This window comes from Macaca thibetana, chromosome 7, assembly GCF_024542745.1.
Source record: "Macaca thibetana thibetana isolate TM-01 chromosome 7, ASM2454274v1, whole genome shotgun sequence".
NCBI classification, from domain to species: Eukaryota; Metazoa; Chordata; class Mammalia; order Primates; family Cercopithecidae; genus Macaca; species Macaca thibetana.
The window spans coordinates 156,436,230-156,461,741 of NC_065584.1; the positions used below are offsets into that span (position 1 = coordinate 156,436,230).

General features: G+C 42.7%; 1 protein-coding gene across 2 annotated transcripts in view; it reads left to right on the forward strand.

Moving 5' to 3' along the window:
- THSD4 (thrombospondin type 1 domain containing 4) overlaps positions 1 to 25,512 on the forward strand; it is a 686,742-nt gene that overhangs the window by 651,770 nt on the left and 9,460 nt on the right. For both annotated transcript variants that reach the window (XM_050796270.1, XM_050796271.1), the window contains 4 exons: positions 1,276 to 1,449; positions 10,743 to 10,916; positions 18,155 to 18,334; positions 22,473 to 22,617. In XM_050796270.1, coding sequence (XP_050652227.1) covers positions 1,276 to 1,449; positions 10,743 to 10,916; positions 18,155 to 18,334; positions 22,473 to 22,617 — 673 coding nt within the window. The remainder of the gene's footprint in view (positions 1 to 1,275; positions 1,450 to 10,742; positions 10,917 to 18,154; positions 18,335 to 22,472; positions 22,618 to 25,512) is intronic.

Here is a 25,512-nt window from a genome sequence, read left to right on the forward strand (position 1 = left end):
GGGAACCCATCCCTCCTGTGGGGGTCTGGGGGTCTGGATGGCTGTTTTTGCAAACCACAGGATGTACCAATAGTTGAATAGAGTTTAGGATAGTGTGTGCCGCCCACAGCCAACCTTATGGGTGAGCCTAGGGGAGCCCTGTGATACTGGCCTCATCTGTTTTATGAGTCATAGTGAAGCAAAGGTTGGCAACTGCTGGTAGAGACAACTCCTTCCAATTTTCCCCACCCATTTTATAGATGAAAAGACTGAGGCCTGGAAGAATAGAGTAGTGTCTGTCAAAATTAAGACTATTAAGGCAGAAATAAATTGATAAAATATTTATTGGAAGCCAATGTAAGGATCAACCCAAGAAGACACACGAACAACGTTGGACGTGTTCCAAAGTCTATTACGAGTTGAAAGGCTTTTAGAAGAAAGTTTAGGAGAGGAGAGGGGGACCCCTGGAATCGGAGTTGTCTTTTTCATTGGAGGGTACAGCACAGAGGTTGCAATCACTGGCTACAGATGATGACATACAGGCTAAAATGTTTTAAGTGCAGGACAGTCAATAAAACTTCATGAGTGAGAAATAAATCAGCAAAACTTTATGACTCAGAAACAAACCAAGCAAACCAGTGTCGTCTTCAATGTCCACAGGTTACATATTAATCAGTGTGTCAACAGTTTGAAGAATTCACAATAAAATTGGAGGGACTGACAATAATATTCTTTACTCAAAACAGGATGTAAGCCATGAATCCTAAGATCTTCCTCCTAGGCAACTTAGAACATAGTGTATTCTTTAAGGGCAGAGGTGTATGACTTAACCCTTGCCTGCCATGGCATTGGGTCCTGTTTATAATTTGGTATCTTGTTGCCACAGAGAGTCCATTCTGTCAGTCTTATGATTTCTCTCTTAACATTAATGCTGGTCAGTTGTGTCTAGACTGCAAAAGGGAGGCAGTATGACAGGGTGTGTCCAGCCTCCCATCCTGTCATGGCCAGGAAATCAGTTTTAAAGGTTTCTCTGGGGTCTCCTTGGCCAAGAGGAGGCCCACTCAGTCAGCTGGGAGGCTTAGGATTTTATTTTTAGTTTACAGTAGGCGAGGCATCTAAGAAGATCTTGTAGGAAAGGATTGTTTCTAGGGCTCAGATCCCTGCCCCAGGTGGTGACATGCATGGAAGAGCCTCAGTCTCATGGGACTGGTCACAAAGGCTGCTGGCTCCATTCTGGCGATTCTCTCCCAGAGCCGAAGCTGCTGGTTCCCCTGACGTCGGTGTGGTGTGTTTCAGTGCTCAGTGCCCTGCGGCGTGGGGCAGAGGACCCGTGATGTGAAGTGTGTGAGCAACATTGGGGATGTGGTTGACGATGAGGAATGCAACATGAAGCTCCGGCCGAATGACATTGAGAACTGTGACATGGGACCCTGTGCCAAGAGCTGGTTCCTCACCGAGTGGAGCGAAAGGGTGAGTATGATGAGCAGAGTGCCGGGGACCAAGGTCTGCCAGGTGCCTCCAAAACCACACGAAGGTGAGTCACTGGCTCAGAATCCCAAGACTGATTTCTGGCTCTGGGGGGGGGAAAAAGGCCCAGAGAGGAATTATTGTAGGCTTTCTATCGTTACGTGAGGACTGAGGGGGTCCAAAGGTGAGGAGTGGGTGTGAAAAACTTGACTGAATTCTCCTTAGCACTCCATGTGGTTACTCCATAACACTAGATGAAGTGAATAATTACATCCCATCGTTCATATGTCTTGTACGTGCCTGGTGTCTCATAGACACTCAGCAATGGCAGGCCCCTCTACTGCTTTCTGCCAACTCAAAACATCCAACACCCCGTCCCCTCCCCAGTAGCCTGGCCTCCCATGGGGGGTCTCAGGTGTCAAAGAATAACTCAAAGGCATATATAGTTGACCAGTGGCCCACCAGTTACCTGGATATAAGGGAAAACAGTCATAGATTAAATTCATCTATCAAAGGCAAAAGGAAGATTTATATGAAAAGGGGATTTTGGAGCTGGAGTGGTGGTGGTTACACAACAGCATGAATGCACCTAATGCCCTGGAGGTGTGGGCTTAAAAGTGGTTACGATGGTCAATTTTATGCTATGCGTATTCTACCACCATCAAAAATAAAGTTTGAGAAAAGACACTAAACAAATTATAGAACATACCTTGGGACAGGGAGGAGAAAGGAGGAAGGAGGTAAGGAATTGTGCTTCCTTTCCTGGTGGAAGCAGCGGATTTGCGGGCATGGGGGCGGGGGGACGGTAAGAGGGTTTGCCCAGGGCAGCTGCATAGCTGTCAGAGGCACCAAGTCCAGGTTCTGGATTCTCCAGGAGATCTAGGGAGTTTACCTGGGTTGAGGACGTGATTGGCTATCTCTGACCTTGGTTAGCAGCTTACCTCTCGGATACACTAGTTCTGCCCCACTTCCCTTGCTAGAATCCCGTGCGTACACATTACCTGTGAACCACATTGAAGTGCAGGTCTGAGGCAGCAGGTGTGGGGTGGAGCCAGGGAATCAACATTTATTTTCTTTATTTCTTTTTTTTTTTCAGATAGGGTCTCATTCTGTTGCCTGGGCTGGGGTGCAGTGGTGCAATCTTGGCTCACTGCAGCCTCGACCTCCTGGGCTCAAGTGATCCTCCCACCTCAGCACCCCCTCCCCACCTCCCCCACAACATAGGTGGGACTATAGGTGCACGCCACCACCCCGGCTAATTTTTTATATTTGTTTGTGGTTTCACCATGTTGCCCAAGCTGGTCTCAAACTCCTGGGCTCAAGTGATCTGCCACCTCGGCCTCCCGAAGCCCTGGAATTATAGGCATGAGCCACCGTGCCTGGCCACAGTCTACATTTCTAATAGGTTCCCGGGGTCTTTGAGGCCACTGGTCCAGGGACCACACTCTGAGTAACAAGGTCATAAAAAAGACAGAGGAGCCCAGCCATATTCTTGGATCTTAGGAGACATGATGCAGCCCATGAGCCCCCACCCATCCCAACTCCCAGCATCATGAGAACAACAACCGTAGTATCTCAGACTCAAAGAAGGACCCTTTCACAGTTTGGGAATATCAACAGACATGCCCCATAGTGCCACACTGGCTGGCTCCAACTGGTCAGAATGGTCAGTGTCCATTCTGACCGGTCAATGGCCACCATGCACCTGTTATGGAGTATTTTGAACATCACCCCTAGAGGCGTTCACATAGGTTTTCTCTCCCTCCACTGTGTAAGATGCCCCTTCTTCATTTTGTCCCTCTCATCACCATAACAATCCACTTCCATAGGGTGTGTTATCCAGCAAAAGAGAAAGAACAAGCCTGCAAATGCAGCGTTCACTCCACCTCCAGAGATGGTCCTGGAGATTCTTACCTAGTGACTCATCTTCTTGTGGGCTCCCCACACCTCCTGGCATGCGGCCCCTGCTCCTTAGCCCCAGGATGGCCCCAGATGGAGAGCCCTTGGTGCAAATACTGAGCTCCCAAGATGAGCATCTGACTGTGCCCCCAGTCCCAGGAGCAGACACTAATTTGGCCATCTGGGAAGCTCTAACCAAAGAGAAACAGATGGAGAGTAAGTGCTGCTGGCCACTGACTCAAGCTTCTGCCCTAAAGCTGAATCCAGGAAAGCTCATCCTAGTTCTTCTGTGTATCCCCATTTTCGAAGCCTCCCATCCCCAACATTAGCTCGTGGCACTGCGGACACAGTGGGGGAAGGTGTTTGTGAGCTCAGCCTCCTTGCCAGCGTGAGGAATCCTCTGCAGAGTCCCTGACATAGGCCACAGCTCTTGCCCAAACCCTTGATCAGAAATTCACTCTGTGTCCAGACAATTACATCTATTTCTTGTACAGCTCAAGGTGTCAAGAGGTCTCCTTTTACAGTGAACCAAAGTGTTTCTTACTAAGTCCCACTGTTCTTTAGAAACGGACAGCCCTACAGCCATCGGGGCACTCATTCCACTTTCTCCAGGCTAGAAAATTCCTAGTTTCTTCAACTAGTCCTTTTGTGCTTTAGTTTCTGAACTCATTTGTGTTCTCAGTAAACTTGATGGATTTCCTATATCAGCAAATGGATGAAAAGAATGATGCTGGGCTTTCATTTTCATATTGGAATGATTCTTTTTCTAAATAATGTTTATTTTTTTTCTGGTTATAAAGTAACACAGTATTGTTTTAAGAATATGAGAAATTTGGAAAAGTATGCTCCAAACCTCTTCACTAAAAGAAAATTTGAGATTATTTTAAGCTGTACTTCAAGCTTCTTTCTTCTCATACATACTTTACCTACATAGCTTTTTCTCCTCATACATATTTTAAAGATATAAATGTATCTTTATATCATAATGTATGTATAATTTGGTCACCTGCTCTTTTCACTTAATTATTATAAGCATAAAATCTTTAAAACGTGATTTTTATTATAATAAGCTATAGAACTACATGATTGAAACAATCTCCTATGTCTAAATGTTTGGGGTTTTTTAGTTTTTATTTTTATTTTTTAGAGACCAGGTCTTGCTCTGTTGCCCAGGCTGGAGTGCAGTGGCACAATCATGGCTCACTGAAGCCTTGAACTCGTGGGCTCTAGTGATCCTCCCACCTTAGCCTCCTGAGTAGCTGGGATTACAGATATAAGCCTCCATACACGGGTGATGTTTTACTGTTTAAAAGAGAATATTTTAAAAGACTTCAGTAAGTGTTCTTGTGCATTAATCTTTATGTGCACCTTTTCGTATCTCTGTAAAATAGTGGGGACATGGAATCATGTTAAAATATGGGAAAATATTATGAATGCTTTTAGAACTCTTAATACATTTTAGCTAATTGTTCTCCAGAAAGATTATTTCAGTGTAGTCTTCCAAGCAGCAACTGAGAGCGCTTTTACAGTCATTTTGTTGCCGTGATTCTTTAGTTTGTAAATTCCATGTCTCTACATTTGCCGCTCTCTGAAAAGGCAGTGGGTTCAGAGCACAATACGTACAGAGACAAAACAACTCTGGGGAAAATAACTGCAGTGGTTCATTCCTCTGTGTGTCTCCCATGTTTATTTAGAACAGTAAAAAGCTACATATCAATTTTCCAAAGATTTCCACACTACTTATTTCCCCTCCAATAATGACTTGCAGATTTCCCCTTAAAGTAATTTTGCTTTGTATCTCAACATAAGTTCTTGCTGAATCTAACTTGGCTTAAAATTATAAATAGAGCAAAGAATGAGCACGTTATTCTATTCAGGGAACTCTTTTGTTCGTTTTGGAAAAGATGTTCTAAATCATGCAAGTTGGGTGCTATGATGTAAGTAAATAATTTTTGCCTTATCTACCCTCAGAATAGATGATGAATTCTAAATGTTCATGCTTATTTTAGAGTAGATGAGTGGGACACCAGTACACTGGCTTTGGTGTCATCTCCATGACCACCACTTATTTCGTATTTGACCCTGAGCCAGCTAGTGACTAACTAAGCTTCAGTTTTTTCAACTGTAACATTGCTGAGTAACCGCTGCAGTAACATATTTGAAGCTATGACCTAGATGAGGTTGGCACAGTGGGAAGGGTTTCCTTTGGGCTGCTTCATTCTTCTTCAGCTCCATGTCACCAGGGGCCTTTGGGCCACCAGTTGGTCTTAGAAAATGTTCAGCCCCTGGAATGACCAGCGGATGGCAGTCTTCCACTTTTGAATAGTTGCTTTGTGTAAAAAAGGCCTTGTTAAGCTTCAGTCTGAACTATGAAATTTTTTATTACTGGGAATGAACATGTGTTGAGCACCTGTTCCATGCCAGTCATGAACAAGACACAGCCTCTGATTCAATAAGCTCAAGAGGGAAAAACCAAAGAAAATTAAAGTTTGCAAACACTTAAGAGTACAGAATGTGTCTTATTGCCCAATTTAAAATTAATTAATCTTTACCTAAATGAATTCAGGTTGTAACCCCAGTCTGAATCTTCTCTTAAACTTCTAGGGACACAAAGGTCTTCTGGCTTAATGACTCACCTTAAAAACATCTTTTCAGCTGCTTTTAATTGAGAGTGGGCCGTATCAGAAGTAAGCATCATGACTTTTCGGTTCTACAATTCAATGATAGGTCTAAGCACATGTGCAGTTTTCAATCACAACAGGAAAAAACACTTTAGAAAGTCCACCAGCATTAGTTTGGTAACACCTAATTTCTAAGAAAGTTTTCCAGGAAGAAAATACTGAATCATTTAAATTACAAGAAATGATACATAAAGCTGAAGTTCAAGAATAGTCATTAGAGCCTTATAGTCCCTTAGGGGCCAATTGGGCCAAGTTTAGGATTTAACTGTTGCTGGAGTGAGAAGGCAGTCCCCACCAGAGGGTTGCTTAGGAATTCCATGTGCTTCTGTGTTTTATCAGCCCAGAAGTTCAATTACAAGTCATGTTCTCTTCTGACTAGCAAAGCAGATTGGGTCCTTCTTTTAGGAACATCCTTTAAGGACAGTGGGTGGGTGTGGTTTGGAGCCTCACCTGGAAGGTTAGTCCCTACTCCCTGGTAGGGATTTCTTCCCCTTGCTTCTGCTGAAAAGCTTCCTAGGCCAGGTTCTATGTGGGGAGCTCCTTTCATATTTACATTTGTTGGGCTTTTCACTGCAGGTGTTGTAATAAAATGAAACTCCTCTACAGGCCTCATCCATGTGGTGTCCTCCCATTGGGCACTGGCATGGTCCTTCACATTCTTCTTTTAAGTTAAGTACATGGGGATGTGGAGACACTTTCCCAGATGCATGTGCATTACTTGGTTTTGAAAGCAGAAAATTAAGTTAGCTAATCAGATGGAAATTACCTGGAAAGTAGTCTAAGGGTTGGAAACATGAAGATAACTGAAATCCTATTTACCTTTTATTCTTCTTTTTTTTTTTTTTTTTTTTTTTTTTTGAGATAGAGTCTCGCTCTGTCACCCAGGCTGGAGTGCAGTGGCGCCATCTTGGCTCACTGCATCACTGCAATCTCCACCTCCCAGGTTCAAGCGATTCTTCTGCTTCAGCCTCCCAAATAGCTGGAATCACAAGTGTGCACCACCATGTCCAGTTAATTTTTGGATTTTTAGTAGCGATGGGATTTCAACATGTTGGCGAGGCTGATCTCAAACTCCCGACCTCAGGTGATCTGCCCACCGTAGCCTCCCAAAGTGCTGGGATTACAGGTGTGAGCCACCACACCTGGCCTACCTTGTATTCTTTACAAGAATATTTAAATATCTTGAGTTTTAAAGTTAGGAAGAAAACCAGATCATACATGGCTGAAACAAACAAGCAAATCCTTTAGCCTAGAATATTTCAATTATTGTAACAAATTTTAAGCTAAGGGACTGAGTCATTGTCCCAGATTTCTAATAACAATCTAAATAGAGCAAAGGACATGAAAAATGTCTGCACACCTGTAGGGGAGGAAAAATGTTTCCTCTACATTCTTAGGTTCTCTGGCTGCAGTCTGTGAATTAAGCTGACAAAAGATTAACAGACAAAAAGCATACCAATTTTATTTGATGTTAATATTTTTATAGTGGCATGGGGGGCTTCATAGGAAAGAAGTGACAATCCCAAAGAAGCAATTAGACTTGAGGGATTATATACCATTTTAACAAAGGGTGATAAACTATGGAGAAGTAATTGGAAAAAGTAAAGGGGCTGGGGCTTCTAGGGACAGTAAATTGTGAGAAATTGACTAAGAAAAATATGGGGGAAACAGAAGACAAGGGTTATTTTATTAAAGTTTATTTTTGCAGACTCATCTTGGAGTCAACTCCCCTCTCCAATGACGAGAATGTTCTCTTCTTCCTAGTGCTGGGAGGGCACCTTTCTCGTGGGAATTTTATGCACTGGTTTTTAGGCAGAAAGGGGGAAGGCAGAGAGGTCCTCCTGCATCTGCTATTTCTCAATAGCCTTCAGCTCAAAATACTCAATATGCCAAAGCAACACATTTTGGGGTGGCATGTTCTGATCACCTTCAAGCCCTTTGCTCCAGAGGGAGTTTCTTCCCTGAGGGGTCAGGCCCAGCTTAGCAGTGGAAAGGTAAATGTTTGATCACTCATACTAACATGTGATTTTACAAGACTAGATGGCAGCATACAAAAATGAAAGTGGAAATTTTGATAAGAAAATAAGGTTGTAAGGATTGTTTTGCCCTTTTCTCCATTTTTATTTAAAATTCTATTGCTTTATTTTCTAAAATAATATGGGTAGAACTCAAACATTGACTCTATTTTTAAGAAACGACCCAGAAACCCTTAGAAAGGGCTTTGGTCATGTGCTAAAGGGCCACGTCTAGGATTGGAAAGTGCTAATAGATGAACAAGGCAGGGCCCAAGTCTATATGCAACTGATATTCATGGATTTACTCATGAGTAAGACACTGACCTGAGAAAGAATTAGAGATGATTCATTAGTTCCTGCTGTCACCAAGCCTACTTCAGCAAAGACAAAAAAAAAAAAAAAAAAAGGACACAAATAACCATAATACAAAGGCAGGAAGCAGCACATAGAGTGCCATGAGAATTCCAAGACTGGAAAGAACATCTTAAATTGGGCAGTCAAGATAGTTTTCACGGAGGAGATGGTATTTAGGCTGAGCCTTAAAGGCTTCTGATCTGTCCAGTGAAGGGAAAGAGCATGCTGGGTGGAGGGAATGGCAGGGGCAAGGAGTCTGTTAGCCTTTTATGTGATCAGGGAATAGCAGCCACTCTGAGTCTGTCCAGCAGGAGGTATGTGGGATAGGATAATGGGAAATTAGTCTAGAAGAATTGGGTCAATTAGGGCCATAGTATAGAAAACCCTTAATGCTAGTTGGGAAGTCCATATGTGACTTCTGTTAGGAATGGGATGACTTCAGAGGGAATTTTTAGCATGGAGTTCTCAACACCTGGCAACCCAATGCATTGGAAAAGCTGGTGAGGTTGAGCACGAAGCTACAGCCACAGTCCAGGGTAAGAAAGTAAACTGTACTGGGAACCATGGGTGGAAAGGGACAAGACGGATTAGAGAAATGTGGCAGAACTAGAGTCTGTGAGACCTAATGATTGTCTAGATGTTGGAAGCAAGAGGGTAGGAGAACAGTCAACTTTCAAATCCAGGTGGAAACTTGAAAGCAAATCAGAAAAGAGGAGGAATGGTAACAGTGGCGAAGGTGTACATGCTGGATTCAAGGTACCCGTAGGACACCCAGCTGAGGATGCCCAAAAAATGTTTGAAAAGATAAGATGAAGTTTAGGTGTGGTGGCACACGCCTGCAATCCCAGCACTTTGGGAGGCCGAGGCAGGCAGATCTTGCGCTCAGAAGTTCGAGACCAGCCTGGGCAACGTGACAAAATCCCATCTCTACAAAAAATACAAAAATTAGCTGGACGTGGTGGTGAGCACCTGGAGCTACTCAGGAGGCTGAGGTGGGAGGATCGCTTGACCCCAAGAGGTCGAGACTGCAGTGAGCTGATATCACGCCACCTGGGTGATGCAATCCTATCTGGGTGACAAAGCGAGACCGTGTCTTGAAAAAAAGAAAAGACAAGATAAGATGAGAACCAAAATAAGGGCACATTCCAAAGTATGCCGAGACAGATGGAAAATGCTCTAAGAGCTTTGGGCTGTGACTCAGGAATGCTTTCACTGTCTCCTAGGAGAGAACTGTGTGATTGTAGTAGAAAAATCACTAATAGTTATTTGGCTGTAAGTGAAGATTTTATCCCTATGAGGCTTTGTTTCTCTATCTTGGAGTGGGAATGTAGGAGTTGAAGCCCCTTATACCATTTATTGAGCACCCCCTGCCTGCAAAGCATATTATACAGTCTCCATAGCCCTGCCAGAAATGTGTTTCTATGCCAGTTGTCTAGATGAGCATGCCAAAGGTAGGAGGGGCTGGGTCACTTGCTCCAGGCCGCATAGCTAGTGAGGATATCAACACTGATGCACCTAGTTCCAAATCCAAGCTCTCCCTCTATACCAAGCTGTTTCCCAATCCTCTCATAGCTGTGGCCTTCAGGGACTAGAACAATTTACCTTAATATCAGGCAGCAATATTGAGGTGACAGACTCAAGTCCCCCTCTTTTCCCAGCCCAGACTTGGCTACTAGCAGGCAGAAATGTGCCCAGGTTTTCATGTACTCATTCTTCTTCAGCTGAATATATTTTTATTTTTATTTTTATTTTTAGAGGCAGGGTCTTCTCACTCTGTTGCCCAGGCTGGAGTGCAGTGGTGCAGTCATAGCTCAGTGTAGCCTCAAACTCCTGGGCTCAAGCGATCCTCCTGCCTCAGCCTCCTGAGTAGTTGGGACTACAGTAGGTGCACACCTACTGCTCCTGGCCAATTTTTTGAATTTTTGTAGAGACAGTCTTACTGTGCTATCCAGGCTGGTCTCAAATTCTTGAGCTCAGGCAATCCTCCCACTTCAGCCTCCCAAAGCTCTGGTACTACAGGCGTGAGCCACCGTACCCAGCCAAGCTGAATATATTTTTGAAAGCAAAAGCTGGGAAGGATAGTCTAACAAGTATAAGTGTATTAATTGCAGTGGCGAGATTGGATATTTGGAATTTGGAATGAAGCCCAACCCAGAAAATCTAAGACAGGGAGTTGTCATACTGATATCTCGTAATGGAGTAGGCTATGCACGAGAAGCTGTCAGATATTTCTAGGGGAAACAGATGGCAGGAAAATGAAGCATTCCATCCTCCTTTCCATCATTTGAAAGTGGCTTCAGCAGCTGCCAGGGCCTCCCCACTAATGTGCCCTTCCCCTGTCTCACAGTGCTCAGCGGAGTGTGGGGCCGGAGTGCGGACACGCTCGGTGGTGTGCATGACCAACCATGTCAGCAGCCTGCCCCTGGAGGGCTGTGGGAACAACCGGCCGGCAGAGGCCACCCCATGTGACAACGGACCCTGCACAGGCAAGGTGGAGTGGTTTGCCGGGAGCTGGAGTCAGGTGAGTGGCCAGAACTGGGTACGTCTGCCTGTGCCAGGCAAAAGGCAGCATACCAGAGGGATTAGGAACCAGGACTTTGTGTCAGGTGTCCCAACTTTGAATCCCAGCTGTGCCACTGTCTACCTGTGACCCTGGAGAAGCTATTTATATTTCTGGAGCCTCAGTCGGTCAACAGTATTCATTGAGCACCTACTGTGTGCTCATCTAAGTACTTAGGCTACATCAGTGAGCAACACAAATATCCCTGCCCTCAGGGAGCTTATGGCCTAGCATGCTTTCCTCATCTATAAAATGCTGGCAATGATGGTACCTTATGAGGTTATTTTTAGAAGAAATGAAATTATGTACAAAAAGTATGTAGCACAGTGCCTGACACACAAGAAATGCTGGCTGCTGCTATTATTATTCCTGTTAATAAAGCCAGCTTTTTCCGTTTCTGACAGTGTCAGAAGCAGAAATTTTAAAAGTTGGAATTGTTAATTATGAAGAATAAATAATACTGAATACTTTAATAATTGAAGAATTACATTTTCCCTCACTCTTCCAAAATTGAACGTGAACCCCACGAAGAAAATGTGGAAATGACTGCCTTGTCTTGATTACCATCAGTATTGGAGTTCTTGGGCCACTTAGCATTTGGCTCCCAGGGCTGGCTAGTTCTCCAAGGACTGTTTGGCTTATGATCATGATTTACACATTATCAAGACCTCTGGCTCCATATAGAATTTTATTTCTTTTAAGTAGCTTTAAAAACCGACCTTGGAAAAAAATGTGCTGCCTTGTCCTTGTAAACTGATACAAGCCCTTTGGAAAGCAATTTGGCAATAAAAGTCAAGAACCATAAAAATGTTCATTTGCCTTAACCCAGTCACCCCACTCCTGGGGTTGCATTTTAAGGAAATAATTAACAACAGAAAAAAAAAAGTTTTCAGCAGAGATGTTCATGACAGCAGGATGGTTACAGATATTATGGCATATCATAACTCAGTAAAATATAAGGTGACAATGACAGTGATCGTTAGGAAGATGTGAAAATGCATATGGCGTAATGGCAAGTGAGAAATAGAATGTGAAGATATCCAAACGCTATCATCTCTCCCACTTCAACATAGGGTTTTTATGCAAAAAGCATAGGGAAATGTTTTTCTTTTCAAAATTCCCTTTAATGTTTCTTAAAATATAGAGAATTCAGAAAGAATTCAAGTACTTCCAGTGCTACTCTGGTGAATATCAAAGTTAGACACATTTGCTAACTGATCCCAGCTTGACTTCTCATTAGTTTTCTGGCTCTAGGTGAGTGATTTAACCTATCTGAGCCTGTTTCCTCTGAATATGAAGATAATAATACCAACCTCCTAAGGTTGTTATGAGGTTTTCGTAAGATGCTATACATAAAGAGAGTTATCTGTTGCTTGGGATATGAGAAATACCTAATAAATATTAGTTCCCATTGCTCTATGTTTATTTTTTCTGCCAGCAATTGCTATCTCATTACTGGTAGTAAAATACATAGGACCTAAACCCCAAAGATAATTCAGCAGTGACTACATATGGGACACCAATTATACCAAATATCCATAGATGTGTGAAATCATATCAGATGATTATAGTCACACATGTGAAATAAGCAGTACAATTGAACTCATATGTCTACCATTCTTAGAAGAGAAGGGAGCAGGATTCAGGGCCTTTTTTCTTGTGGCCTCCTATTGACTTATACATAAGCTCAAAGAACTAAGAGTGGTATGAACACTGGCAAAGACAACCTTTATTTCTGCTAAGATTAGAAACAAAGGATTGGTTGCCCTGTTGTCCAAAAGGGTCAAGATACAATTTAATGTGGCCAAGGTTTTGGTTCTGGATTTATAAGGATATCAGGGCCTGATAGAAACTCCCTGCCCTAGGAATTTGACTCCCCAAAGAAAATTAAATAAGAGCATGCTTATTTCTTGAAAGGTAAGTTTTAAACATTAACTGACTTCAGAATATAAAAATAAATGTTCCTTCCAACCATATGGGTTGAATTAAAGTTGGCATTTCGAATACCCCACCAACCTGGTCACAGTGATTAGTCCAGGGGTAGACATGTGACCCAACAGGTGGACATGTGACCCAAGCTGAGCCAAACAGAATCCTTCCCGGGGACTTTTCATTTGTGTTTTAGGGAAGAGACTCACTAGGAGGTTGTGAGCTCAAGTGCTGGCAGTGGCCCTACTGAGGCTTGTGCAAAAAGCCAGTCTGAGAGAATGAGACATAAGTCCACGGAGAGACAGAGACTAAGGAGTTTCTGGCCTTAGAGTCTTTCTGACTCCACCAAGAAAGGCATATATTCCATTTCTGCTGCTTCCCAGATCCCTGGAAACTAGGAGTATATCAAGCTTAGGGAGTCTTTTTCTTTTTTTTTTTTTTTTGAGACCGAGTCTCGCTGTGTCGCCCAGGCTGGAGTGCAGTGGCCAGATCTCAGCTCACTGCAAGCTCCGCCTCCCGGGTTTACGCCATTCTCCTGCCTCAGCCTCCCGAGTAGCTGGGACCACAGGCGCCCGCCACCTCGCCCGGCTAATTTTTTGTATTTTTAGTAGAGACGGGGTTTCACCGAGTTAGCCAGGATGGTCTCGATCTCCTGACCTCGTGATCCACCCGCCTCGGCCTCCCAAAGTGCTGGGATTACAGGCTTGAGCCACCGCGCCCGGCTGGGAGTCTTTTTCTACTCTGGTGGCACAGTAGCCCAACTCTTACTCATAAGAGTCTACCAAGTCTATTATTTATGCCCAGAATTATTTCCTTTCTTCTCTATCAATTCTGAGTTTACTGCAACTTTAGACTGTCTTAGTTCTGAGATCTGTCACAGTTTCTAGTCTTCAGGAGCAGCCATTTTGTCTGCCTCTGGGTCTGGATTGCATTTATTGATTGCATTTATTGCAGTAGATATTTTTATTCTCATCTTTTCACGAATCAATGATCCACCAAAGTGCAACTGCAGGAATTCTTTAGGTACAGAAACATGCATAATTGCCATCACTTCTCACTGAAAGCATTTATCCCTATTAAATATTACTTTGTGTCATGTATGCTTATCTCTGTGGATTATATTTTGTGTACTCTTTGAATTACTCCATCTTGTTTCTCATTTTTTATTTTCACCTGATACATCTTCATCAATTTCTTAATTTTCAAACTTTTTATGTATTTTTAAGGTATGTCTTTCATATGGAGGACTATTTTTGTCTTTATTTTTACCCAACCTATAGACCTCTGTGTTTTAAGAGTTAAATTTTAACCATTTATATTTATTGTAATCACTTACATGTTTGGACTTTTCGCTACCATCTTATTTTGTGTTTTCTGTTGTCATGCTTTCTTGCTTCTTTCCTCTTTCCTTTCAACATGTTTGTTACTAGTCAGGTTTTCTTAATTCCATTTTTCCCCTCCAACATTTTGGAAGTCATAAATCTTCTAGTGGTATATCTTCTGTGATAACATTCAAATTTTTAGCACAGAATTTTAACTTTTATGTATCCATTAGTGTCAAGTTATCAGAAACCACATCTCTCCTAAAAGAAAATAGAAGCTTTCCCCTTTTATTTACCTCCACTCTCTCTCTCGATCTACAATATCTCCAAAAAGATGTTGATATTATCTGGATCTAGCTCCAGATTAATGTTAATTTTATAGAAAATATAGATTTAAATTTTAAAATAGCTTTCTCCTTTCCCCTCAAAGATTCTTTTTTATTGAAATATAATTCACATACCATAACCTTTAAAAATATACAATTCATTGGTTTTTAGTAAATTCACAAAGTTGTACAACCAATTCCAACACATTGTTATCGTCCCTAAAAGACACCTGGCATCCATTAGTAATAACAGCTTTTATTGGTGTCTTTGCCAGCACCTCCTTTTATATCCTATGTCTTCTTCCTGGTTCTTTTTATTTTGCTAAAGACTATAACCCAGAAAGTCTTTCAGATAGGATTTGTAAGTGGTAAGGTTTTTGAGCCCTTGAATACCTGAAAATGACTTCATTTTGCACTTTGACACGAATGCTTCTGGCAGATGACTCACTGCTTCCTCTTCCTTGGCACAGTCAGGCCACCCTGGCTGCTCTTGGCCAGTAACTCAGCTAATCACTCATTGTCCTGAGACCTCCATCCTGATCTCCATCTACCACCAATACAGAATGAAGCACATGATCTTTGCTAGAACTCCTCCTTTGTGTACATTTGGACTATAGTTTCCTTCTTCAATTTGATCTCATCTATCTTTCAGTATTCAAAGATTCCCCATAATTTCTGGTCCACCAAGGCTGATTGCCCTTTCTTGTCTTCAAATGCTGTCTCATGCGCGAGTACACACACATACACAGATACAGATACACATAAATACATTCACTCACTTTCCAGACACACATATTCTGCCATTTCTGAGCATTTACAGTAAGAGAAGACTGAGATGTGCTCATTCTCCCTTAAGTACACAATCTCTTCAAGGACTTGCCAAAAATAGCAGAAGATAATGACAGGTTTTGATCAAAGTGTGCAGTCTTCTGTTCTGCCACACACTTAGTACAGATGTAGGATCTCATAGCATTGAGGGTTCTTTCAGATCATGTTTCCAAACCCCTCACTTTCGCTTTTCAGATAAGACCACAGCAACCTGGGAAAGGGCAATGTCTTGGCCAGAGACACAGAACTATTTAGCGACGCTGTCTAGACTCTAGTTTCCATGTCTCCTGACTTCGGCCTAGTGTTCCACCCCTGCCGCCCATCCCTGCCCCATCCTCATTCCTCCTGCGGGAGAGGCCAGACCTTTGCCTGCTGCAGTTTGTGGCTCTTCAGTTCTTCCAATGCCTGCAGCACTTGAGAAAAGGACAAGACACGAATAGAAAGGGAAAAGGACATGTATAGAAAAAGAAAAGGCCAAGACACAAATACACTCCAAATCATAAACTAACATGGAGGAAAATAGGAAAGTAGGAAGAGTAGGAAATCTTACAGTTTTGGGGGTTTTTTTGGCTGGTTACGGCGGCTCATGCCTGTAATCCCAGCCCTTTGGGAGGCCAAGGCAGGCAGATCACCGAAGGTCAGGAGTTCAAGACCACCCTGGCCAATATGACGAAACCCTGTCTCTACTAAAAATACAAAAATTAGCCAGGCATGGGGGCTCGCACCTGTAGCCCCAACTACTTAGGAGGTTGAGGCTTGAACCTGGGAGGCAGAGGTTGCAGTGAGCCAAGATCGCACCACTGCACTCTAGCCTGGGCAACAGAGCAAGATTCCATCCCAAAAAATATATATTTTTTTAAATAAAAAAACTTATAGTTTTTTGAATGCTACGAAGATGGCAAAAAAGAAGGCATAGAGAAAGCAGAAACTGATGGCCTCTGCTAATTCATGCCCTGTGTGACTAATTCATCATTTGTTTGGTTTGGGGGTTTTGTGATTTTTTTTCCATAGATAGGGGCTTTTCTTTCTCCCTGTTTTTATTTGATTGTGTGGCTGCCTATGGACAGCAAAGCTAATATTTAGAGTTTGAACTGCAGACATTGTTGCAGGCTTCTTATAAAGGTAGTAGATTCTTTAAAGTCGATAAAAGCACACAGACCACAGCTTTACAACTTTAAATCAAAAAGTATTAAGAGGCTGGGTACAGTGGCTTATGCCTGTAATCCCAGAATGATGGGAGGCCAAGGCAGGAGGAGTGGTTGAGGCCAGGAGTTCAAGAACCAGCCTGGGCAACATAATGAGACCCCATCTCTAAAAACAATTTTTTTTTTTTTTTTTTTTTTTTGAGACGGAGTCTTGCTCTGTCACCCATGCTAGAGTGCAGTGGCACAACCTTGGCTCACTGCAACCTCTGCCTCCCAGGTTCCAGCGATTATCTTGCCTCTGCCTCCTGACCCCAGGTGATTCAACCACCTTGGCCTCCCAAAGTGCTAGGATTATAGGAGTGAGCTGCCGTGCCCAGCCCCTGTCTCTAAAAAAAATTTTTTTTAGTTAGTCAGGCAAGGCCTAGTGTGGTGGCTCATGCCTGTAATCCCAGCACTTTGAGAGGCCAAGGCAGGCAGATCATTTGGGTTCAGGAGTTCAAGACCAGCCTGGGCAACATGGAAAAACCCCATCTCTACAAAAAATATAAAAATTAGCCAGGCATGGTGACATGTGCCTGTATTCCCAGCTACTCTGGAGGCTGAGGTGGGACGATCACTTGAGTCTGGGAAGTGGAGGTTGCAGTGAGCCAAGATCACTCCACTGCACTCCAGCCTTGGTGACAGAGTGAGATCCTGTCTCAAAAAAAAAAAAAAAAAAAAAAAGAACTAGGCAAGATGGTGCACACCTGTGGTCCCAGCGACTCTGGAGGTTGAGGTGAGAGGACCACTTGAGCTCAGGAGGTTGAGGCTGCAGTGAGCCATGATCACACCACTGCACTCCAGCCTGGGTGACAGAGTGAGACCTTGTCTCAAAAAACAAAAGTATTGAGTAAACCAAACATGAGCAAAAAAAAAAAAAACCTTTTGCAAAGTAATAGATACTAAATGGGATAATTTATGAGCAAATAGTTATATGCATTTTATTTCCATAAACGAATGAAATGCACCAACATATGGAATTGCCTGGCTTCTTTGTGGGGTCACTACTCCGTGTTGCAGATTTCAGCACCACATTAGGAAACAAGAAGATTGGGCTCTGTTACAGTTCCCGCTGGCTGCCCTGTTGGAACGGGAGGGTTGACCATAGGGTACATTTTCCCAAGCCTTAGGTCTTCTCAGCTTTGGGTGTTCACAGGTGTGCAGAGTCTAGGAGTTCATTCAGTCACAGTATCCACCTCCTAAGAAAATAACAGATAAGAATGTCAGTTCATTGTCTTACCTCCTGTGAGAAGTGTCAGAGTCTATGGGACAGAAACAACCAAATGACCTGGCTGGTGTGTTCCTGCAGGAGAGTTTATGGTAAACTATTTCCCTCTCAGCACAGAAGACAATAAGATCTTAGTGACCAGTATCCTCCAGGTATGACAATCAGGGCACCTAGTCTGCATTTGGAGACGGAACTGTTAGGAAATTGCAATCCATATGCCACTTCTCCTCCAGAAACATTTCCAGGATCTCATGGGTTCTTCCTCCCAGAGTTGGTGGTGGAATTGACGGTGCCCATCATAAGCATCCCTTGATGGACAGTAGCTGCCGCCCCGCCCCCTTTCCATCATGTGACACTCATCTTTCTCTGCTTCTTTCTGCAGTGTTCCATCGAGTGTGGGAGTGGGACACAACAGAGGGAGGTGATTTGTGTTAGAAAGAATGCAGATACCTTTGAAGTGTTGGACCCCTCTGAATGTTCTTTCCTGGAAAAACCCCCCAGCCAGCAATCCTGCCATCTCAAGCCTTGCGGAGCCAAATGGTTTAGCACCGAATGGAGCATGGTAAGTCATGGTGCCCTTGATGGAGGTTGCATTGGCACACTGTCCCCCATCTGAATTCCTATAGACCCCTCTGGGCCAGGCACTGGGTTCAGCCCTAAAAGAGATTCCCTACAGCAATCTACCTTAGGTGGTGGCTGCTGGGGTACCCCGTGAGCCACCCTTGGTGGAGGTACTCCCCTTGGTGGGTGAGGCCTGAGACCTAGATGATCTTGGTTTCTAAATTGTAGAAACAGTGACTCTTACACTTCAGTGTAAGATCTGGGGATCTTGTTTGACAAGACCAACTCTGGGCCAACCCTGGCCGAGGATTGGCATTTTTAGCAAGTTCCTAAGGTGTGTTGGATGGAGTTGTCTTTGGACTGCCTTTTGAGCAATGCTGCCGTAGAGGATTGAGGATTCAAGGGTGCTGTTAAAAGTACTACATCTGATGCCAGGCGTGGTGGTTCACACCTGTAATGAACCACCTTTGGGAGGCCAAGGTGGGAAGATCATTTGAGGCTAGGAGTTTGAAACCAGCCAGGGCAACTAGCAAGAACCCATCTCTAAAAAAAAATTTTTTTTAATTACTACATTACACACACACATACTGTGTGTGTGTGTGTGTGTGTACACAGTTTTTAAAAATCCTATAGACATTTTGGATTATGGATTGTGGGACTGATTCTGTTTTCTGTTTGAACTGGCTACAAGGAACCTCAAAGCCAAAATTATGCCTCACCTCAAAGAGAGAGTATACCAGATCCTGCAAAGTGGATTTTGTGTGCTAATATTCCCGTGGCTTCGCTTTCTTTTTCCTACTTTTATCTTCCTTTAGTCCTAGTTTTCTCACTTTTTAAAAATCTTGTGACCCTCTAAGTCTTTCTCAAGTCATTTGAAATCCTTTTTGTAAGGAGGGAAATAGTGTGTAAGTGAAGAAAGAGAGAGATTGATAAATACAGAAATAAGTCATTAAGAAATGAAAGGGGAAAGGCTGGATATAGTGATAAGATTCATGTTTTTCAAGTTGAAGAGTACATTTTCAAGAAACTTCCTAAAACAGAAAACCTCCTCACCATCATTGCAGGTGACCAGAAAAACCTCCTGACGGCCCCATCCCAGGTGACCACTGGCACAGTTCTGTGGGTCAGGGTGGGAAGTGGGGGAAGGTCATTCTGCTTCTCATCACTGAAGATCTTCAAGCAGAGGCTGTAGTGAGCCCAGAGTAGGGGGCCAGAGCCTTTCTCACAATGATCCAAGGGTGATAAAAGGGAATTTTGCTTAGAAAATATATGAATAAAAGTTGAGAATTCCATTTTCAAAAGTGTCTGTCTGCTCCAGTGATAACAGCCATTTGGCTGTGTAGCAAACCACACCTCAGAGGCAGATGGGAACAAAGAAGCTGGGTTGAAAAGGTGTTCTGTCAACTTCTGGGAAGTGGAATTTAGTTATTTTGATGTTGACCAAGGCTTGAGGATACAATAATAGATCGCAGTTTTCTTTTGTCATCTGATTTGGAGAGTCTACAAAGAGCCAAGTCGAAGGAGACAAATTCCAAAAACACCTGCTGGAAACAACCCAAATGTCCGTCAACAGGTGAACGGACAAACCATGGTGCATCCACACAGTGGAACCAAAAACTCAGCAACAAAAATATAGATGAACTTCCAGTGCATTTTGCTAAGTAAAAAAAAGCCAGGTTCCAAAAACTACATGTTGTGTGAGTCCATCTATGTAATATTCTGTAAAAGGAGAAGCTACAGAGACAGAGGCCAAATCAGTGCCTGCTGGAGGATGGACTGACCACATCTGTGCAATCTGGGCAGCACGGGAATTTTTTGTCTGCAATGAAACGATTTCATGTCTTGTTTGCAATCGAGATACACAACTGTATGAATTTGTCAAAACTGATAGGTCTGTATGCCACAAAAAGGGAAATTTTTAGATGCAAATTTAGAAAATATGAAGTCAATGGTTACTATAATAGCAAAGACTGATGAAAGCTAGACTTCTTTGAATGTAACTTGTTTTACAAATTTGAGTTTGGAATTAAGTAAATATTTTAGATAATTATAAAGGAAAATTAAATTTTTAAAAAGCAATCCCCCAGAACTGAAAATACAATGAAACAAATTAATCTAAATATGTTTCCAGTTGGTGGCATCAGCACTATTGCAAGTAACTTTAATACATAGTAGTTTGACATTCTATCCCTAAAAAAATTACTGCAGAAAAATGTTCACACTGTTTGCAATTATCCTATTCTTGGTGATAGTATCGTACTGGATATGATGATTGGGCATATAATGTGTGAGAAGGTAAATGAGTAATTAGATGATAGTATAATTTCTTTAGCCCCAATATCCTTGAGAAGTAGGATGTTCAACTTAGGAGAAAGTAGATACAGATACAAGATAGATATTGTACGACTTAAGGCCTCAATAAAAAGCCTGTTGTCCTTAATTTGAATTGGAAGTGTCAGTATAAACTTAGAAATTAAGTTATCTTTCTAAAACTCTTCTAATTTCACCCACTGAAAGAGTCTAGAATCAGTGACCAACCTAGAGATTCAGAGGGGTGGCTGCTTCCAGACCTGAGGCAGCATATATGTAAGTTAGGTTGGGATATCCTTTCCTAGCAGACAGCAAGGAAGTTCGTAAACACACCGGAGCTCATGTCCAAAGCATCCCAGAGCCAACTTGTAGAGGCTCCTGTGAGCCAGTGAGCATCGGTAAGAAGAAGAATACCACAGATTGGATGAAACACATTATATGTGTTTAAATCCATCCATTTACAATAAGTTTATAATACTTTCAAAAACTAATAGGTCATCATTATAGGATGTTAGGGAACCAACTTACTATTATGAAAACCGGCAAATGAAGGGAAAGATTCAAGTGTTTATACTCTATTTCTTCAACAACATACCACTGGGTAACCAAAGAGTAAAGGTGCTGAGGGAAGGATTCCTTATGAAAGATTTCCAGCTAATAAAAGGCAAAATGATAGAATTAGAATTAGAATTCCAGACCCCCAGTAAACTAATGGATCTGAGCATTGCACATCAGTGGCCACTAACATCTCCAAAAGAGAGGCAGCCCCTGGGGAAGTAGTCACACACACACACACACACACACACACACACACACAAAATACCCTGCACCTATTAAGGCCTCTTTTAGGTCCAGCTTCCAGTGTTCAGGAAATATAGAGCATAGAGGAACACGAACTACATCATGGGAGCACAGTCAGCAAAATCCAGACTATGGGAAACCTCAGAACAAATGACTCAGTTCCACCCCACCCCACTGCAACCAAAAGCTTTTTAAGTGCAAGGAGGAAAAAGACACTGGAAGAGAAACCTATGGATTGAAAGAGTCCAAGACATATTGACCAACTGCAACTTGCAGACCTGATGCAGATCTTGATTTTTAAAGGAAAAAAAATCTGTATTAAAAAATCTTGGCTGGTCGCATTGGCTCACGCCTGTAATCCCAGCACTTTGGGAGGCTAAGGCAGGTGAATCACCTGAAGTCCAGAGCTTGAGACCAGCCTGGGCAACATGGCGAAACCCCATCTCTACTAAAAATACAAAAATTAGCCAGGCGTGGTGGCACATGCCTGTAATCCCAGCTACTGGGGGTGCTGAGGCAGGAGAATCGCTTGAACCTGGGAGGCGGAGGTTGCAGTGAGCTGAGATCGTGCCACTGCACTCCAGCCTGGGCGACAGAGCAAGACTCCATCTCAAAAAATAAAAATAAAAAAAAATCTATAGGATTCACAAGATAAGTGAAAGTAGGAACAGTGAGTCTATATTGAAGAGAATAAGAAAGTATTGTAATTTCTAGGTAGAATAATGATATTGTGGTAATTGTTAAGAGTTCTTGTCTTTTAGAGCTGCAGCCTGAATTATATGGAAGAGTGATCAGATGTCTAGATTTGCTTCAAAATAGTGGGAGGAGCAGGAGGGCTGGGGATATGGATGGGACACACCTGGCATGAGTTGTTGATTGTTGAAGCTGATTGATAAGTACATGGGAGTTTGTTTTCATATTCTATCTCCTTTTGGAAATGTTTGAGATTTTCCAGTGTTGTCTTTCTCCAGTGTACTGAGCTATTAGTCTGCCCAAAAATCTGACCTTTTCCCTTTGTTCCCATGCAGTGTTCCAAGAGCTGCCAGGGTGGCTTTCGGGTCCGGGAAGTGCGGTGTCTGTCAGATGACATGACTCTAAGTAACCTCTGTGACCCTCAGTTGAAACCAGAGGAGAGAGAATCTTGTAACCCTCAGGACTGTGTCCCTGAAGTTGGTAAGTAGAGATTTCAATTGTGGGGGAAAGGTTTGTGTTTTTTAAGCTTGTCAAATTCTCTGGTGTGACAATAACAAGCCTCTCCTAGGCTTTCTGTGACTTTGCACACAATCGTGGCGTTCAGAGGGTCAAGGTGCTTTTGGTATAAGTTTCATAGTTTAAGATGATCATTCATAGCGTGGATGGCTGTCTAAGCCACCCACCAAGAGATACGCTTCAGTGTGGATTGATTAAAATGGTAATGCCTTCAAAGATTTGGCTCTATCATCCTTAAGGTCAAAGTCGTAAAATGTCAACTTTTAATTGTAGGTGCAAACCAGTGTAGGCTGGACCATGTGGGGAGATTCTGGGAACTTAGCAGGGAGTTGGCAGAAAAAGGAGGAAGGGGAGGAGACCAAGAATTGGTAGAGACAGTGATGGAGGGTCTGACCATCTCTCAGAGGGGCATAGTGCAAGCTGAGTCCAGAGAGATGCAGTGACCAGACTCAAGGAAGGGGAGTGACAGCAGGAAGATCTAGGCCGCACAATGGTCAGAGTCCTGCAAAGAACAGCAGTCTTGCAATTCAGAAGACCCCAACCTGCACCCTTGAAATAGGGGCCAGTTCCCTGGAGGAAAGCATTGGAGAGTGTTAGGGAGGTGAGGCCCTCTCACGGGCTGCGGTTCACGAGGAAGGTGCCCATCCCAGCAGGGGAGCGCAAGTACACCCAGAAAACCAAAGAAGGCACCTCGCACATAGATTGGGCAGATAGGAAGTGTGAGGTGGGTGAAGATGCATCTCCAGAGGCATATTGGATGCCCTAAAGCCCCATCTGAAATCTACTCAGAATGCACCCCCAGGTGTAGTCAGCGCTGGTTCCAGGATGGAGGTGCACCGAGCCTCTTCAGTAGGCTTCTTCGCAGTCTCCTAAGAACGTATTTACTTTTCTATCTTCACAATAACATCAAAGGAAATGTATTAATATATCAATAAGCTTTCATGGGGTAGATTCCTCCTGCTGTGGACCAAATTGAAGGTTTTAGTATACTGACCTAACATCCTTCCTATCCCAGGGAGGATGTGTCAATGACGGCATAGATGCTTTATAATCAAAAGCTTCCTATGTCCCATCAATGACACATGACTAAAGTTATAGGGATGACCATTCCCAGTAGCTACCAAAAAGCCATAAATTCCATAAGAAGAAAATTAACAAGTTTATAAGATCTATATAGAAAAAATAAATAATTAAGAAAGCCTTGCTATCGAATATAAAGGGAAATGTGAATAGATAGAAACATTAACATGTTCCTGAATGGGAACACTCAATACTATAAAGATAATAAAAGAAGGTTCCCAAGGGGAGCTGTATGTGCCATATATTGGAACATATTATAAAGCTACAGAAACGAAAACTATTAGGTTGGTGCAAAAGTAATTGTGGTTTTTGCCATTATTTTCAAAGCTGCACAAACCTAATATATGATATAGGCATACCATATACCAATGTTATAATGCAGAATTCTGAAACAGACTCCTTTATAAAGGGAAGTTAAGTTTGATAAAGGGAGAATGATAAGTAAGTGGGGAGAGGAGACTTCCATTGTATTGAGACCACACTGAAGATCCCTTTAAAAATATAAGATATATAAATGTCTAATGGATTAAAGACTGTAACAGAGAAAACAGTCTGTAAAAATGCTAGAAGAAAGTATCTTGGACTGGATGCAATGGCTTACAATCCCAGCATTTTGGGAGGCCAAGATGGGAGGATTGCTTAAGCCCAGGAGTTCAAGACCAGCCTGGGAAACATAGTGGGACTGCATCTCAAGAAAAAATGCTTAAAAGTTAGCTGGGCATGGTAGTGCACGCCCGTGGTCCCAGCTAATTGGGAAGCTGAGGTAGGAGGATCACTTGAGCCCAGGAGGTCAAGGCTGCAGTGAGGTGCAATCACACCACTGCACTCCAGCCTAGGAGACAGAGTGAGACCATGTCTCAAAAAAAAAAAAAGAAAGAAAGAAAGAAAGAAAAAAATGTTATACACATAAAGTTTCCTGTTTGTCTCAGGCCAGATAATATAACTAAAGACCGTCAAAATCACCAGGTCCTTGGAATTGATTGTGTAATTCTCAAAGCCAGGAATGATTGGCATAAGCAAATCATATACTCTGAAGGGCTGTCACTCAGCTGCCTCACTTTGTCAAAGGCTTCTAACTAATATAATGTGCTACAAAATGTGTTGCCACTGTTTTTGTCTTCTATGTTTGTCTATGGTGTCTTTTCACGCGGGGGGAATTGTCTAGCTTCTAATTATATAAAATCCAACTAGAGAAAAAAGGGAAACTATGAGACTGACAAAACAGAAGATGTACACAAAGCCTTGGTATTCTTTGATGTGCCTCAAAATTATACCTGTCAACGCCAAAGTTACTGAAGATGTCCAGGCCACAAGCCAGAGTGATGACGCACACTCCGGCATATCCCGGAGGGCTGCTGAGAGCAAGAATCTGTGTAGGCTCTGAAGGTAAAGGCTCAGGTGCACATTTTGATGACGATGCTGAAGAAGAAAATAGTACCTGAGTACACGGGTACGTGTGTGCTGTTGTCAGCTTTTTGAAATCTGCATATAATCTTTCATCTTACCCCAGAGTGACGTTAATAAATCATCCTACAATTGATAGCATCTTAAAATCAAATAAATGTCACTCAAGTAGACAGAAAATTAAATCCCCAATATAGACAGAACTCACTCAATTTTTAAAAAAGAAAAATGGTCCAGTTTTGTAAAGGATAAAGGAAATGAACAAACCCACCACAAGGTCAGGTGCAGTGGCTTATACCTGTAGTCCCAGCACTTTGGGAAGCTGAAACCGGTGGATCACTTGGGCCAGGAGTTTGAGACCAGCCTGAGCAACGT